This window comes from Sinocyclocheilus grahami, unplaced genomic scaffold (genome assembly GCF_001515645.1).
Source record: "Sinocyclocheilus grahami isolate Dianchi unplaced genomic scaffold, SAMN03320097.WGS_v1.1 scaffold456.1, whole genome shotgun sequence".
Lineage (NCBI taxonomy): Eukaryota > Metazoa > Chordata > Actinopteri > Cypriniformes > Cyprinidae > Sinocyclocheilus > Sinocyclocheilus grahami.
This window is the reverse complement of record NW_015505635.1, coordinates 1477287-1493174: the sequence shown is the minus strand read 5'-3', so window position 1 is coordinate 1493174 and position 15888 is coordinate 1477287. Positions and strand designations below refer to the sequence as shown.

Sequence of the window (15888 nt, the reverse complement as noted above, 5' to 3'; positions counted from 1 at the left end):
GGATGTAGTTAATAATACTAAATTAACTCAAATAAAACATGATTTACTTATGTACACCTTTTAAGGATGCATTTGTTTGATAAAAATACATGTGTGTATGTATGTATATATACATACATACATACATATATATATATATATATGTGTGTGTGTGTGTATACAGTGTGTATGTATGTATGTATGTATGTATTTATGTATGTACAGGTATATATATATGTATGTATGTATGTATGTGTGTGTGTGTGTGTGTGTGTGTGTGTAGTATATATAGTTGTTGGTCTTGTCATTAAAACAAAAAAACCCCCATGAATAACACTTAAAAATGAAAGAAAAATAAATCATTGCATCCCGTGAGAAACAAACAAAAGAAACCAGATTCAGCTCTTGCTATGGATCAGAAGAAAAATGAGACATCATAAACAGTGACCCATGCTATCACATGGCCACTTACAGATCCCACGTTCCCACATCAAGCTCTGGCGTCTCAAGACAACTCTGAAATGGAAACAATGGGCCAAAGGGGCAACACATTTAGAATACATGATTTAATGTTCTGGTGACAGAAGAGTTTGAAATATGATTCAAAACACTGTTAGAACATGATACAACCTGAGATGTAGAAAAGCTTGGGAAATAAATGCTCCAATTCATCTTTTCACTTTTTTAATCCTATGGACTCCCTGATGTTTTTCTGCACTTAAGTTATTTTTGGTACTATGCAGGCCAAATGTCTTCATATATGAATCTGTATAATCTAAGGGTAACAACATTCAGTGTAGGCCTATTTATGGTTCATTGTGTGTGTGGTTTGTATTTATATATATATATATATATATATATATATATATATAAAACACCTGGCAAAAACTGAATAATCATCATAAAACATGAATTAAAAACACTCATGTTCCAGTATTTAAACTGTGAAAACATGCTTTAATATGGAACTTTTAGGGACAGATTTGGATAAATGTAGCATTGCTCACCAGTGGATCCTCTGCAGTGAATGGGAGCCGTCAGAATGAGAGTGCAAACATCACAATAATCAACAAGTAACCCACACCACTCCAGTCCATCAAATAACGTATTACGAAGTGAAAATAAAAAAAATAAATAATGTTTTTGCGATTCTACAAAATCAGAATTAGAATTCTGTGTTTGTCAAGGCACCGTCTGTCTGGAGCACATGGCTGTCAGTTGGTAATTATGTTTGCCATGTGCTCTATTGTCTATTGTTACCCCGCCCCTCTCATTACCTTATCTCGTTAGGGATAACACCTGTTTCTGATCATTAGTCACCCTTATATTCCCCTCTTGTTTTCTGTCCTGTGCCAGATCGAAATTTCTGCTCTGCTGAGTTAACCTGGCTCTTGTCGCTGTTGACTGTTATCCGGTTTTCTGTTTTGTCTAGCCTAGTCTTTCCTAGTTTCTTTTGCTTTTATTTTACTTTTGATATTAGGGTTTTTCTTTTGATCTAGCCCAGTTCTATCTAGTTCCTAGTTTTAGCTCCAGCCGTTTAGTTTTGTTTTCGTTTTTCCCTTCCCCTCTGCCCTCTCCAGCCCCCCGTCTGCCTTGGCTGCTGGCCTCCCTTCTGGCTGCCTCCTGCCTCCTTCCCCTCGCTGCCCAGCGTTCCCTGCTCCCTCCTGGAGTTCCTCTGCCTCTCCCTCCCACCATCGCCATTCTCTGGCCCCTGGAATTATTTGGAGAGCTGGACCGTCTCGTTGCTCGTGGACTGTTACTCGTGGCCATTTGCTCTGGAAAACCCCTTTTCCTAGATACCTGCTGTTGAGCTGACTTTCTCTTCCCCGGACCTGGTTGGGATCTCTCCAGATTACCCTCTCGGACAGTGGCTTCGTTCCTGTTTGTTTTTGAGTCTCAATAAAATCTTTGTTATCCCTGCAACTGATTCCTCTTCCTTTACCACCCCTGACAGTTCGATCTAGCCAGCATGGAATCAGCGGGGTCGGACCAGATCTGGGTAGCCATCGTCCAGCAGGGGGTGCTGCTTGGTCAACATGCCCCACGGCTCACGGAAACTACTAGAGAGGTAGATGTCATGTCCTCTCAAGTTACTGAACTCACTAACCAAGTCAGGGTGTTGATGCAGGACCAGTATAGCCTTCGGGCTGCAGCCTTTAGCCGCTGCTTCAGCTCCTGTTCTTGCCCGGACAGCTTCAGAACCTAGAGTGCCTACTCTGCCGCCTTATGATGGGGATCCTAGGGCTTGTTGCCCGTTCCTGTCCCAGTGTGCTATCACATTTACCCTGCAGCCCACCACCTTTGCTACCGAAGCGGCTAAGGTCGCATTTGTTATTACCCTACTCACTGGGACGGCTTCCCTCCTAGACCGCAGCTCCTGTTCTTGCCCGGACAGCTCCAGAACCTAGAGTGCCTACTCCGCCACCTTATGATGGGGATCCTAGGGCTTGTCGGCCATTCCTGTCCCAGTGTGCTATCACGTTTACCCTGCAGCCCACCACCTTTGCTACCGAAGCGGCTAAGGTCGCATTTGTTATTACCCTACTCACTGGGACGGCTTGAGAGTGGGGAACTACAGTCTGGGAGAAAGAAGCACCATACTGTGCCACATTTGAGCTATTTCGACGGGAGATGATCAAGGTGTTTGATCGCTCAGTCGCTGGCAAGGAGGCAGCCAGTCAGCTGGTCAGACTGCGGCAGGGCGAGTCGTCAGTCACGGCCAGCATGGAATCAGCGGGGTCGGACCAGATCTGGGTAGCCATCGTCCAGCAGGGGGTGCTGCTTGGCCAACATGCCACACGGCTCACGGAGACTACTAGAGAGGTAGATGTCATGTCCTCTCAAGTTACTGAACTCACTAACCAAGTCAGGGAGTTGATGCGGGACCAGGATAGCCTTCGGGCTGCAGCCTTTGCTGCTGCTTCAGCTCCTGTTCTTGCCCGGACAGCTCCAGAACCTAGAGTGCCTACTCCGCCACCTTATGATGGGGATCCTAGGGCTTGTTGCCCGTTCCTGTCCCAGTGTGCTATCACATTTACCCTGCAGCCCACCACCTTTGCTACCGAAGCGGCTAAGGTCGCATTTGTTATTACCCTACTCACTGGGACGGCTTGAGAGTGGGGAACTACAGTCTGGGAGAAAGAAGCACCATACTGTGCCACATTTGAGCTATTTCGACGGGAGATGATCAAGGTGTTTGATCGCTCAGTCGCTGGCAAGGAGGCAGCCAGTCAGCTGGTCAGACTGAGGCAGGGCGAGTCGTCAGTCACTGACTTTTCTATTCTGTTCAGGACACTGGCTGTGCTTTGTGGTTGGAATGAAGCAGCCTTTTGGGATGTTTTTAGAGAAGGGCTCAACCCGGAGATTCAGGACGAGATTGCTATCCACGACCTTCCGGCTTCATTTGATGACCTGGTGGATCTGGCACTTTGTGTCGAGACATGAATCAATCTACGCCATCAATGCTTGTTGGGGCATTCCTACCACCCCTCTCAAGGAGAGACTCACAGCCAGGGGCCTCAATAGCTCCATTCTCACCCAAGTTACTCACGTCACTTCCCCTGTAAGTTTAACTGTTTCCGGTAACCATAGTGGGGAGGTAGCGTTTTACCTCCTCAAGTCTCCCAGCACACCTATTGTGCTTGGGAACCCGTGGCTGGTGAAACACAGCCCCCACATTAGTTGGGCTGAGAACTGTGTTGGCATGGAGCGCTTTGTCACAAATTGTCTGGGTGTTGCCTCATCTGCTGGTGTTTCTTGTTCTTTGTTTCAGGAGGAGCAGACTGCGGATCTGACCGGTGTTCCTGCGGAGTACCTCGATCTTCGGAGGGTCTTTAGCAAGTCTCGGGCGGCATCTCTCCCCCCTCACAGACCCTATGACTGTGCCATCGACCTTCTCCCAGGCACTTCTCCGCCTCGCGGTCGCCTGTACTCTCTCTCAGCGCCGGAGAGGGAGGCCATGGATAAGTATATCCAGGAGTCATTGGCAGCTGGCCTCATCCGTTCTTCCTCTTCTCCTGCAGGTGCGGGGTTCTTCGTGGGGAAGGATTGTTCCTTGCGCCCCTGCATCGATTAACGTGGGCTGAATGACATCACTGTAAAGAATCGGTACCCCCTGCCATTGATGTCCTTGGCCCCCGAGCTGCTGCAGGGAGCCCGCATCTTCACTAAGTTGGACCTCCGCAATGCCTACCACTTGGTTCGGATAAGGGAAGGAGATGAGTGGAAGACGGCTTTTAACACCCCTACTGGGAAATTTGAATATCGGGTGATGCCCTTTGGGCTTACTAATGCCCCAGCTGTCTTCCAGGCCCTGATTAACAATGTGCTTAGAGACATGATCAATTGATTTGTCTTCGTGTACCTTGATGACATTCTGATTTTTTTTTCTTCATCATTGCAGGTACACATTCAGCATGTCCGTCAGGTGCTGCAGCGGTTACTTGAGAACCAGCTGTATGTCAAGGCGGAGAAGTGCACATTCCATGCAGACTCCGTTCCGTTCCTGGGACAGATCATCTCGGCAGAGGGGGTTAAGGTAGATCCTGCCAAGGTAAGGGTCGTCTCAGAGTGGCCAGTCCCCGACTCTCGTAGAGCATTGCAGCGGTTTCTGGGATTTGCTAATTTTTATAGGCGTTTCATCCGGAACTTTAGTCAAACCGTCAGGTGCTGCAGAGGTTACTTGAGAACCAGCTGTATGTCAAGGCGGAGAAGTGCACATTCCATGCAGACTCCGTTCCGTTCCTGGGACAGATAATCTCGGCAGAGGGGGTTAAGGTAGATCTTGCCAAGGTAAGGGCCGTCTCAGAGTGGCCAGTCCCCGACTCTCATAGAGCATTGCAGCGGTTTCTGGGATTTGCTCATTTTTATAGGCGTTTCATCCGGAACTATAGTCAAACTGCTGCTCCTTTAACTGCTCTAACCTCCACTTGTGTTCCTTTCAGGTGGACGGAGCAGGCACAGGGGGCTTTCATGAAACTTAAATCATGTTTCATGTCTGCACCTGTCTTGTCTGTTCCAGACCCTGATCTGCAGTTTATTGTGGAGGTTGACACTTCTGAGGTCGGGGTTGGGGCGGTCCTCTCTCAGCGATTTATTTATTTTTTCCCCCTTGGTGGGAAGGTGCACCCGTGTGCATTCTTCTCACACCGCCTGAGCCCAGCAGAACAGAGCTATTTTTTCTTCATCATTGCAGGTACACATTCAGCATGTCCGTCAGGTGCTGCAGCGGTTACTTGAGAACCAGCTGTATGTCAAGGCGGAGAAGTGCACATTCCATGCAGACTCCGTTCCGTTCCTGGGACAGATAATCTCGGCAGAGGGGGTTAAGGTAGATCCTGCCAAGGTAAGGGCCGTCTCAGAGTGGCCAGTCCCCGACTCTCGTAGAGCATTGCAGCGGTTTCTGGGATTCGCTAATTTTTATAGGCGTTTCATCCGGAACTACAGTCAAACTGCTGCTCCTTTAACTGCTCTAACCTCCACTTGTGTTCCTTTCAGGTGGACGGAGCAGGCACAGGGGGCTTTCATGAAACTTAAATCATGTTTCATGTCTGCACCTGTCTTGTCTGTTCCAGACCCTGATCTGCAGTTTGTGGAGGTTGACACTTCTGAGGTCGGGGTTGGGGCGGTCCTCTCTCAGCGATTTATTTATTTTTTTCCCCCTTGGTGGGAAGGTGCACCCGTGTGCATTCTTCTCACACCGCCTGAGCCCAGCAGAACAGAGCTATGATGTTGGGAATCATGAGCTGCTTGTGGTTAGGCTGGCACTGGGTGAGTGGCGACACTGGCTGGAGGGGGCGGCAGAGGGTGTTGTGCTGATTTTTTCCCCCTTGGTGGGAAGGTGCACCCGTGTGCATTCTTCTCACACCGCCTGAGCCCAGCAGAACAGAGCTATGATGTTGGGAATCATGAGCTGCTTGTGGTTAGGCTGGCACTGGGTGAGTGGCGACACTGGCTGGAGGGGGCGGCAGAGGGTGTTGTGCTGACGGCTGTTTCCTGGGGTATTGAGAGGCGGGTCAGGGAGGCCTTGCGGGGGGTGGCGGTCCCGGGAGGTTGCCCAACTGGTCTGATGTTTGTTCCGGGTCCGTTGCGTCCTTCAGTCCCCAAGTGGAGTCATTCTTCTAGGCTGGTCTGCCAGCCAGGTGTGCGGAGGACGTTGGCTTTTGCCCGCCAGCGCTGACGTCGGGATTTCATCTGCAGACCAATGGGCAGTCCGAGCAAGCCAACCAGGATTTGGAGCGGATGCTCCGCTGTCTGGTATCACACGATCCCGCCTCCTGGAGCCAGCAGCTCACCTGGGCAGAGTATGCCCATAATACACTTCCTGTGGTGGCCACTGGTATGTCCCCTTTTCAAAGTTCTATTGGTTATCAGCCTCTGTTTGCTTCACAGGAACCTGATGCCACGATCACCTCTGCCCAGGCCTTTGTCCAGAGGTGCAGACGCACATGGGAAAGAGCCAGGAAGGCGCTCATTCGGGCGGGGAGACGTGCCAAGGTGGCAGCCGATCGTCGTCGGACTCCTGCACCCAAGTAGGTTTGTGGGCAGAGGGTATGGCTTTTCACTAAGGACCCGCCCCTTAAGGTGCCAACACGCAAGCTGGCACCCAGGTTCTTAGGGCCATACGCATTACTAAAGTTGTAAGTCCGGCGGCAGTGCGGCTCAGGCTCCCATCTGTCTTTGCTCGTGTCTACCCTGTCTTTCACGGGTCTCGTGGCAAGCCTGTAATTTCTTCCCGTTTGAACCCAGGTGTGTCTGCTCCTTCCCCCCCACCCCCGTCTCATTGACGGTTCCCCTGTGTTCTCTGTTAGGAGGCTGTTGGATGCCAGAAGGCGTGGTAGGGGATACCAGTACTTTGTGGACTGGGAAGGGTACGGTCCTGAGGAGAGGTGCTGGGTGCCGTCTCGGGATATCTTGGACTGCTCCTTGATCAAGGATTTCCACCGCCGACAGGCCTCCTCTGTTCCTGGAGCGTCCGGGGTCGCTCCTGGAGGTGGGGGCACTGTCAAGGCACCGGTCTGATTTGGGTTTGTTTATGTTGTGTCCTGGTCTGTCTGGAGCACATGGCCGTCAGTTGGTAAATGTTTACCATGTGCTCTATTGTCTATTGTTACCCCGCCCCTCTCGTTACCTTATCTCATTAGGGGTAACACCTGTTTCTGATCATTATATTCCCCTCTTGTTTTCTGTCTTGTGCCAGATCGAAATCTCTGCTCTGCTGAGTTAACCTGGCTCTTGTCGCTGTTGACTGTTATCCTGTTTCCTGTGTTGTCTTGCCTAGTTTCCTTTGCTTTTATTTTACTTTTGATATTAGGGTTTTTCTTTTGATCTAGCCCAGTTCTTTCTAGTTCCTAGTTTCCGCTCCAGCCGTTTAGTTTTGTTTTTGTTTTTTCCCTTCCCCTCTGCCCTCTCTAGCTCCCCGTCTGCCCTGGCTGCTGGACTCCATTCTGTCTGCCTCCTGCCTCCTTCCCCTCGCTGCCCAGCATTCCCTGTTCCTCTCCCTCCCACCATCGCCATTCTCTGGCCCCTGGAATTATTTGGAGAGCTGGACTGTCTCGTTCGTGGACTATTACTTGTGGCCATTTGCTCTTGAAACCCTTTTCCTAGATACCTGCTGTTGAGCTGACTTTCTCTTCCCCGGACCTGGTTGGAATCTCTCCAGATTACCCTCTCAGACAGTGGCTTCGTTCCTGTTTGTTTTTGAATCTCAATAAAATCTGTTATCCCTGCAACTGATTCCTCTTCCTTTACCACCCCTGACAGTGTTACCTTGGCGACGCAAGAGTTCATGACGGTGTCATTCTGTAAACATCAGAGCGTTATGGAGGATGATGACGTCATACAGAAAGATAAAAGAGCATTTGCTGACAGTATACTATAGTAATGTAAAAATACTGTATTATACTAGAAAAAAACGTTCAAACGGAAATACATGTATACCTCGCCGTGTTCGGGCCGATGACGTGACCTGTGTAGATCGATTCACGGACAAATGACTCTTATGAATTGATTCTTTTGATGAATCATTCAAAAGACTCAGGAGTTAAATCAATCTAAGGAATTCTGGTGAACCGTTTAACAAATGAACTTGAATCCGTCAGAGTGGCAAAAATAATCAACATATGACTCGGATACATATAAAAGACTCAAGTTCAGGATTAGCTTCTCTTATTTGTACTGTTACTAAAAGCAATCATGTATTCATACAGTCTTGTTTTTGTTCTCATTCTTTATTATCCGTTTTACGGCTTATCATAAGGCTTATGGTTATGCAATGAAATCTGAAAAAAAAGGTTAACTGATGGAATGTCTGTGAATGTACTTATAATATTTCTGGTAATTTTTATGCATAAAATTACTCCAGATTCATTTTGATTGCATTGCAACAGCAAATCAAGTAACTTATAAAGGTGAAAAGACCCTCAGCTGTAGAATTTACATATGCTATGAATTTCCGTGAAACTCTTTGACAGTTTCCATATTCAAATTGAAATCAACGCTTAGAAAAAACGAAAAAGCTTTCATAATAGCAACCTGACAATCAGAAAGTAAAATGTCGCTCATTGAGATGCCACGCCAAACGGTTCTTAAGGTAGGAAACATGATATGCTATAACATCTGTGCTTTTAAGCTGAAGCATGTTTGTTTCTTTGGAGGTTGAAATCTGATGCACATTCTCCTGTCACTTGTTTTTTTTTTGTGTAATTGCAAAATGCTAGAAGTCTCATTCAACACGAGTCAAGTTTAAACAGCCCTCCGCTTGGCTTACATTTCTTAAAACGCTGCAAGGCCCGAATTTGTGCCATAATTGTGTTTCAGATTTTTTTTTCTTTATATAATACCTGGCAAGAACTGAATGATCATCATCAAATTAGTCACTTTGCAAGCCAAACAAAAATGTGCATTAATATGAGGCTTACACAGGAAAATTAAGAAATTCTGGTACGTTTTGACCTGTGCTTATGTGATAAAACCCAAAACAGCTACTCAATATTTTTTGCATTCACTTCCTAATGATTAATACTGTGTGCAATTTATACATATTTTCATGCATTATTACTGTGACAGATTGAATTGGAGTAATGAAACATTTTCATGCATAATGACTCAAATTTCTATCTGATCCTCACACAAAGCTATCATATGGCTTCTGAAGGCTCATGAAGATCATGCATGAACTACAGTTGTCCATTTCAGCTGTACTTTTCATTCTTTTTGGAAACAAAATAGCCTTGACAATCACTACACTGTAAAAAAAATAATTTTTGAGGTTGTAAATCAAACAAAGATTAATGGAATAGGTCCAAAATGTCCTAATGTACATTTATTCCAAAATGTAATGTTTAATTCAGTGTATTACTTGCCATTTCTTAATAATTATTTGTGATATCTACTAGCAATTTTTGAATGAAATTAGTTTTTGCAGCATTTTTCTTCTGTGCATGACAACTTACATTTTTCCATTATCAAAACAATGAACTGTTTTAACCATTATTCAATAGTACTGAAAAATGCAATGCAGCTTTTGGTTTTCATTTAACCAACCATGCAAGTTGATCTCATGATGTCCCATCATTTCCTCGTGAGGGATGTGGCTTCACCTGGCTCAGATATCAGGGTTGGGTCCATTATAAGTCAGTGCAGCTGGGAAACCTGCACAGAATCCTGGTACTGGGAAGAATCTACGCTTTTCTAGACAAACAAGGTGAGCAGTCTAATATGAAAACAACATCATTTTACAGCATCTAATGTTTAACGGTAATCCTTTCAAATCTAAACTCTTTAATGATACCAAACGGTAACATTTTAGTTTTTTCTTTGAAATGCCGACCTTCACCTGTTGGGTTTCCGAGTAAATTTGACATAGTGATTATTGCAGTTTTACTGCATGCGCTGGAGTGACCGGGAAAAAATACGAACACCGGTCAATATTCATTAATGATTTACTAAAGATAAATTAAGATTAATGTGTTCATGAACAAAGCTTGCATTCAGTTTTGTCTTTATAGTTTTCTTCTCATAAAATGTGTAGGTTTGTCTTCATGTTGCCAGTTTTGTTCAGAGATGAGGAAATTATATTTTTACAGCATCTGTCGTAATTTTAACTGCTTTTTGACAACACAAAGAGCTTTCTTAATATGTTACTGATATAGGGTCAAGGCCGGAGAAATGAGGATAAGTGTGTTGGAAAACGCGCCTTCTGTGCTGATAAGGTTTATGGAGGCTCTCATGAGAGCATCTATTGTGTGGGCATGTGTTTGTGAGTGTATCCGGTGAAGCGGTTCATGATTTTCTGTCTCATTTTGACAGTAGAGACACTGGGTAATCATGCGGTTCAGCATCCTCTTCTTCATCGTCCTCCTGGGATTCCTCTACCTCACAGTGGCACAAGGTAAAAAAAACAGAAGTTATGATTGTATTACAAACAATCAGGCTCTTTTACACCAAAAACACTTTTGCAATGTTGAAGTTTAAGAAAATATACTGGAACATATTGCACAATAGTTGATTTTTGATATAGCATCGTTTAGTTTGCACATGTGAGATTCAGAAAAACAACAAATGAATGCATTTTTAAATTTCAAAATCAAATGTCAAGGGTGTACTTTGCCTATTCAAATTATTTCTAAAGAGACAAATTAATTCCAAAGAATTGATTTAATGGTGCAGCAATTCACGTTACATTGCATTATTTTAAATGTTAAATAAAATCACTCAAGTTTGGTAAACATTTCCTGTTTTTGTCACATCCATACCATTTGTTTGCATATTATTTCAATGATATTTAATTATCCTTGGTATATATTATTATATTAAAGTATATTTTTACAGCATCTGTCATAATTTTTCATATTGCATATAAGATAGTGTGTCTTTTTGGAAACAGTAATGAACAAAAATAAATGATTATATTACTTCCATTTATCCTATTCAGTTTTGAAAACTAACGCAAATAATTCATTGAGAAAATATCAAAGAAATAATAAAAAATTATAAAAGTACTGAATACAGTGTGTCCACCTCATCATGTTCCTCTAATTAATTTCTAAAAAGAAGTCGTTAAACATTTTGTGTTTTCTCTGCAGTATATGTGTGCACTTTGACTAGTTATTGAATTCAGTTTCACTTCTAATGGCTCTGCTAGCAGTTCTCATATAATAAGCACCTGTGTTGTCTTTCCACCCCTTCCTTGTTTGCCCCGATTTATGGTTTTATGAGACATTCATCCATAAAATCATCCATCTGTAATTGCCTGTAAAAAATAGTTATGTTATGATTCATTGATGGATGTGTTTTTTATGCCACTGATGTGCACGTGTATCTGTCTGTAGGCTCGTATGAGGACTGCTGTCTGCAGTATGTCAGGAAAATTAAACCGTCCGTTAGGAACAAAGTGATCAGCTACAGAAAACAAGAGCAGGACGGAGGCTGCAACATCTCAGCTGTTGTGTAAGAAACTTATATATGTTAGTAAATATGAAGGCTATATGAAAATAAATAAATCTGCATTGAATGAAATATCAAAAGGATTAACAGTACAGTATTCATTTTTTTATAGCCTCGTTTACTCATATTTATGTATATACTGTATGTACATGTATGGTTGGGTCTTAATTTTTTCCGTAAGTGAAGTGAGTGCATAAATTGTTTAGACATGTGACGTGACACACAGTGAAGTGATGCAATAAAATGCATTGCACTGCAGTGAACTGCAGGAGAGAGATCGGTCTTTGTGATTGCCTATTTTAAACCTCATAATTAATAATGTTTAATGCAATTGTCTCCCCACAGCTTCACACTGAAACGTGGCCGTATGATGTGCACCAACCCCAGAGATAAATGGGTCCATGAACTCATGCGGAGGGTGGACATACTGACAGAAAGCTCATTTATGAAGAAGAAGGTGTGTATATTTTGAAATGTAACTATTTCACTATTAACTATTTTAATTGAATTTTAAGCATTTATAATCAACTATTGACTTAAATATTTATTATCATTAATTAAACCCATAAATAATCTCAAAATAAAAAAAGTCAAAATAAAAAATAAACATTAACTGAAATAAATTAAAATATGTAAACAGTTAAACCTATTTTTATTTCAACTAGTTGTCAGAGCAACATTTCATATTTTTAATTAGTTCAAGTTGAAGTACTACTAAAACTAAACTAAAACGAATAAATACTAATTGGTGAATAGCTTTATTAAAAAGTAAACAAATAACAAAAGTACTAAAACTACAACTAAAATTAAAACGAAAACAATAGATGTAAATAAAATCTAATTAAAAATACTCGTATATCAGATCATGCCTGCAGTGTGACAAAGGAATTTTATTTTAATGTTTTCCTTAATATCTATTAATAATAGGCTAAACCAGGGCTGTCCAAACTCGGTCCTGGAGGGCCGGTGTCCTGCAGAGTTTAGCTCCAACTTGCCTCAGCACACCTGACTGGAAGTTTCTATGCCTAGTAAGAGCTTGATTAGCTGGTTCAGGTGTGTTTAATTAGGGTTGGAGCTAAACTCTGCAGGACACCGGCCCTCCAGGACCGAGTTTGGACAGCCCCGGGCTAAACCATAAACATGGCATGTGTGATCATTATAAAATAATAATTTTGTCAAAAGACGCTATTTTAAACGTGACTCTGTTATTAAATCACTTATTTTTGTTTTTTGATGTACAGAATTCACGGGGTTAAGCAAGCCAGTTGCGGCCGAGAGAGGACCAGAGGGAAAACAGCTCGAGTGTCTCGGCCAATCACGTTCTTTCGTTGAGTTCTGGCTCTCCGAGCGCACATTTCAGCATGGATTGGCTGATGTTCTCAGTACTTCCTGTGTTCCGCCCTGTGCTCTATCTGGTATAAGGTGGCATTTCCTGTTTCCAGACTTTTGTCGCTTCACTGACGGACTGCTGGTTAAATGCTCCGAATGGGAGATGGCCATTATTTTCCCTCTCCACGTGCTGCTGTTGTCATCACTTCCAAGCTCTGTGTAAAACCTTGCGAGCTGCCTGCTTAAAAAGCCCAAAAGTATTCTTCGGTTTAGTGCATGCGCACAACCGAACACAGCCTTTATTGGATAACGTGCGTAAATGAGGGCGCTTGGCGCATGTGCACTACAAAGATTTATCCTTGTCCAGTGTCTGAACTTTTCTCTCGAAAGTTATGAGCGATAAAAATGTCTTTGTACTCGTTTAAACTATAATCTCGGGTGTATTTTAGTCTCCTCACACAAGCACAAAATTACCCAAAAAAGCGCCTACGAAGTAAAAAGTGACTGCATAGTAATCAATCAGTGCTCAATTAACTAGTGTTCTTCATGTAATCCGCATTTAAATTACAATACATTTAAATTGCTTTCTTTTTCAGTATTTAATAAAATGTACATTTAAATTTCTTCTGCTTTGTCCGCTATATTGCAATGCATGCAATGCTGCTTGAACATACTGACTAGGCAGCTCACTAGGTTTTGGAACAGAGCTCATGTGTATAGTGTTACCTTGAGGGTCGTATTAAGCTACTGTATTATCAACTTTCACTTTGATTTACCGCTTTTGCCCCACAGTATCAATAAACAGTCAGTGTGATAAAAATATTATTAGTCGTAAATGTGGGTGGGAAGGTTTTGCAAGCAAAGCAGATAATCCTTCTATTTCCTTATGAGTTTATTATACTGCTGATGCACCGCCAAGTGATTTTTGAGTTTGTATGATATTATAATGCATTGTAAATTACGATTTGTTATTTTGCTTAATGCAGTGAGCTTCACAAGTGATTATTTTATAGCTATTGATAGAATGAATATTCATAGATCTCTTTTCATAAATGCATATTTTCCATTTTTTGATATGTTTGGTAAAGTTTTTTTCTTCTTCTTCTTTAATTTAAGTGGAACTACTGTTTTTTTACTTTAATGTTCACACTTGATCCAGTGAGAATGTATCTTTATAGAGGAAGTGATGCGCATTTTATCTTTCGGCTGTTTTGAAACCGGATCATAAGCTCTTTGGGTTCTATACACTGCAGATATTTTCTTGTATATCAAAAATAAAATGTTTTGAAAGTAACTGGATTTATTCTTTTTAAGTGATGCATGCATGTATCAGAGGTTTCTGCTACAATCCCTATTAGACGATAAGACACAAATAAGTCAATAGTTGTCATACTGAAAGTATGGAGCTATAAAATTTATGTAGACTAGTTGATTTTAGAAGAATTTGATGAGATTTTTTGAGTTCATACAAAGATCTCAGAATTTTGATTGCAGACTATAGTATCTTGCAGTTACATGTTTTAAGACACATGACAGTAGTAAACAAATCTGACAGTCTTAATCCATTTCAGATTAAATTTAATATAGTTTTCACTGTGTTGTAACCTACTTTCACTTTCCTGTGAAACAGAAGAGCTGTCGCGCAATAAAACAGGGTCAATAAAAAGCCAGAGAATTATAGCCTATGGCTCTTGTGAAACAGACTGTTAAATTTACTTTCTAATGGTTAACTTTTACATGAAAGTACTGTGCTGGCACCAAGGTACAATGAGGGTATCAGATAGTACTTTGAGAGTCCTCAAAGTACCAGTCACAAATAACCTTTCCTAAAAGAAAAAAAATAGTCTTTTTGACGTAAACGTACAAAGTGCCACAGTATTCTACCCTAAGGTTCTACTATGGCAAATCTCCAAAAACATAGTGCCATGCTATTGTTTTCTTAGTGAAGGATGTGCCAAACTCTACAATGCAAGCATCACTATCTTGTCACAGCTAATGGCGAACGCTTTAGACACGCTGTCTGAATATCTGCCTCTTCTGCGGGTTCCAGCATGCTGCTGTCATCCTGGAGTTCTCATTTCACGTGTAACGTGTGAAGTCCCATTTCTGCACCTTTACGGCATTTTTCCTTTCTCTTCCTTGCTGGTGGTGCAGGAGGCCGAGGCATGTCTGCTCAGATAGCAGCAAGATGTGCCTTCAGAAATTGGCTTCCTTCCTGATAAATTGTTTTTCAGTTGCTACAGTTCATTCTGCCTTTGAGGCAAAAAATATCCTGCAGCAAGGTTGGATTTCTGTGCTTCAAATGAGAAATGTGGAGGCCGTAAAAATATAATGTACCCTGGTAATGATGTGACTGAGTGAGGAAAACATTTCTTTGTATCTTTCCCTGCGTGAGAAGCACAAAGCCTGAGGACTGAAGCATTACACACAAGTCAATCTTGACTTTTTAGCTGTTTTTAGTACTTTTCTAGTTCAGTTCACAAACAAATGACTCTAGTGAGCCAGCTCTTTTTAGTGAGTCAAAAACATTCAGTGCAACCAGTGTAATCCCATTCAGAAAAATGAGGATTAAGACTCTAATAAATTGGTTTATTTTAGTGAATTAACAACATGGGTCCCTTAATTGGCTTCCTTCCTGATAAATTGTTTTTCAGTTGCTACAGTTCATTCTGCCTTTGAGGCAAAAAATATCCTGCAGCAAGGTTGGATTTCTGTGCTTCAAATGAGAAATGTGGAGGCCGTAAAAATATAATGTACCCTGGTAATGATGTGACTGAGTGAGGAAAACATTTCTTTGTATCTTTCCCTGCGTGAGAAGCACAAAGCCTGAGGACTGAAGCATTACACACAAGTCAATCTTGACTTTTTAGCTGTTTTTAGTACTTTTCTAGTTCAGTTCACAAACAAATGACTCTAGTGAGCCAGCTCTTTTTAGTGAGTCAAAAACATTCAGTGCAACCAGTGTAATCCCATTCAGAAAAACGACTCTAATAAATTGGTTTACTTTAGTGAATTAACAACATGGGTACTTTGCGACTAGTGTAGTTAAACACACAAACAAATGACTCCTATAATCCGGTTCTTTTTAGTGAGTGAAAAGAATTCAGTGCAACCTGTGCAGTGCAATTCATGTCG

At 42.4% G+C, this 15888-nt stretch overlaps 1 protein-coding gene across 2 annotated transcripts; it reads left to right on the top strand.

Moving 5' to 3' along the window:
* Window positions 1-9603: 9603 nt before the first annotated feature.
* LOC107552723 (C-C motif chemokine 25-like) lies at window positions 9604-14043 on the top strand. 2 transcript variants are annotated; one of them, XM_016234692.1, is made up of 5 exons: window positions 9604-9682; window positions 10288-10369; window positions 11310-11427; window positions 11770-11881; window positions 12666-14043. In XM_016234692.1, the coding sequence occupies exons 2-5, from the start codon at window positions 10306-10308 to the stop codon at window positions 12678-12680; spliced, it is 309 nt and encodes a 102-aa protein (XP_016090178.1). In that variant the 5' UTR covers window positions 9604-9682; window positions 10288-10305; the 3' UTR covers window positions 12681-14043. The 2 variants fall into 2 exon arrangements, with proteins under 2 accessions (XP_016090178.1, XP_016090179.1); XM_016234693.1 differs by having other exon boundaries at window positions 9626-9682; window positions 10291-10369.
* Window positions 14044-15888: the final 1845 nt, after the last annotated feature.

Bases quoted from the DNA above. Each gene is read 5' to 3' on its own strand.
- LOC107552723 (XM_016234692.1), top strand. From the start codon at position 10,306: ATGCGGTTCAGCATCCTCTTCTTCATCGTCCTCCTGGGATTCCTCTAC. The intron at 10,370-11,309 runs GTAAAAAAAACA...ATCTGTCTGTAG, and splicing joins CTACCTCACAGTGGCACAAG to GCTCGTATGAGGACTGCTGT. The intron at 11,428-11,769 runs GTAAGAAACTTA...GTCTCCCCACAG, and splicing joins TGCAACATCTCAGCTGTTGT to CTTCACACTGAAACGTGGCC.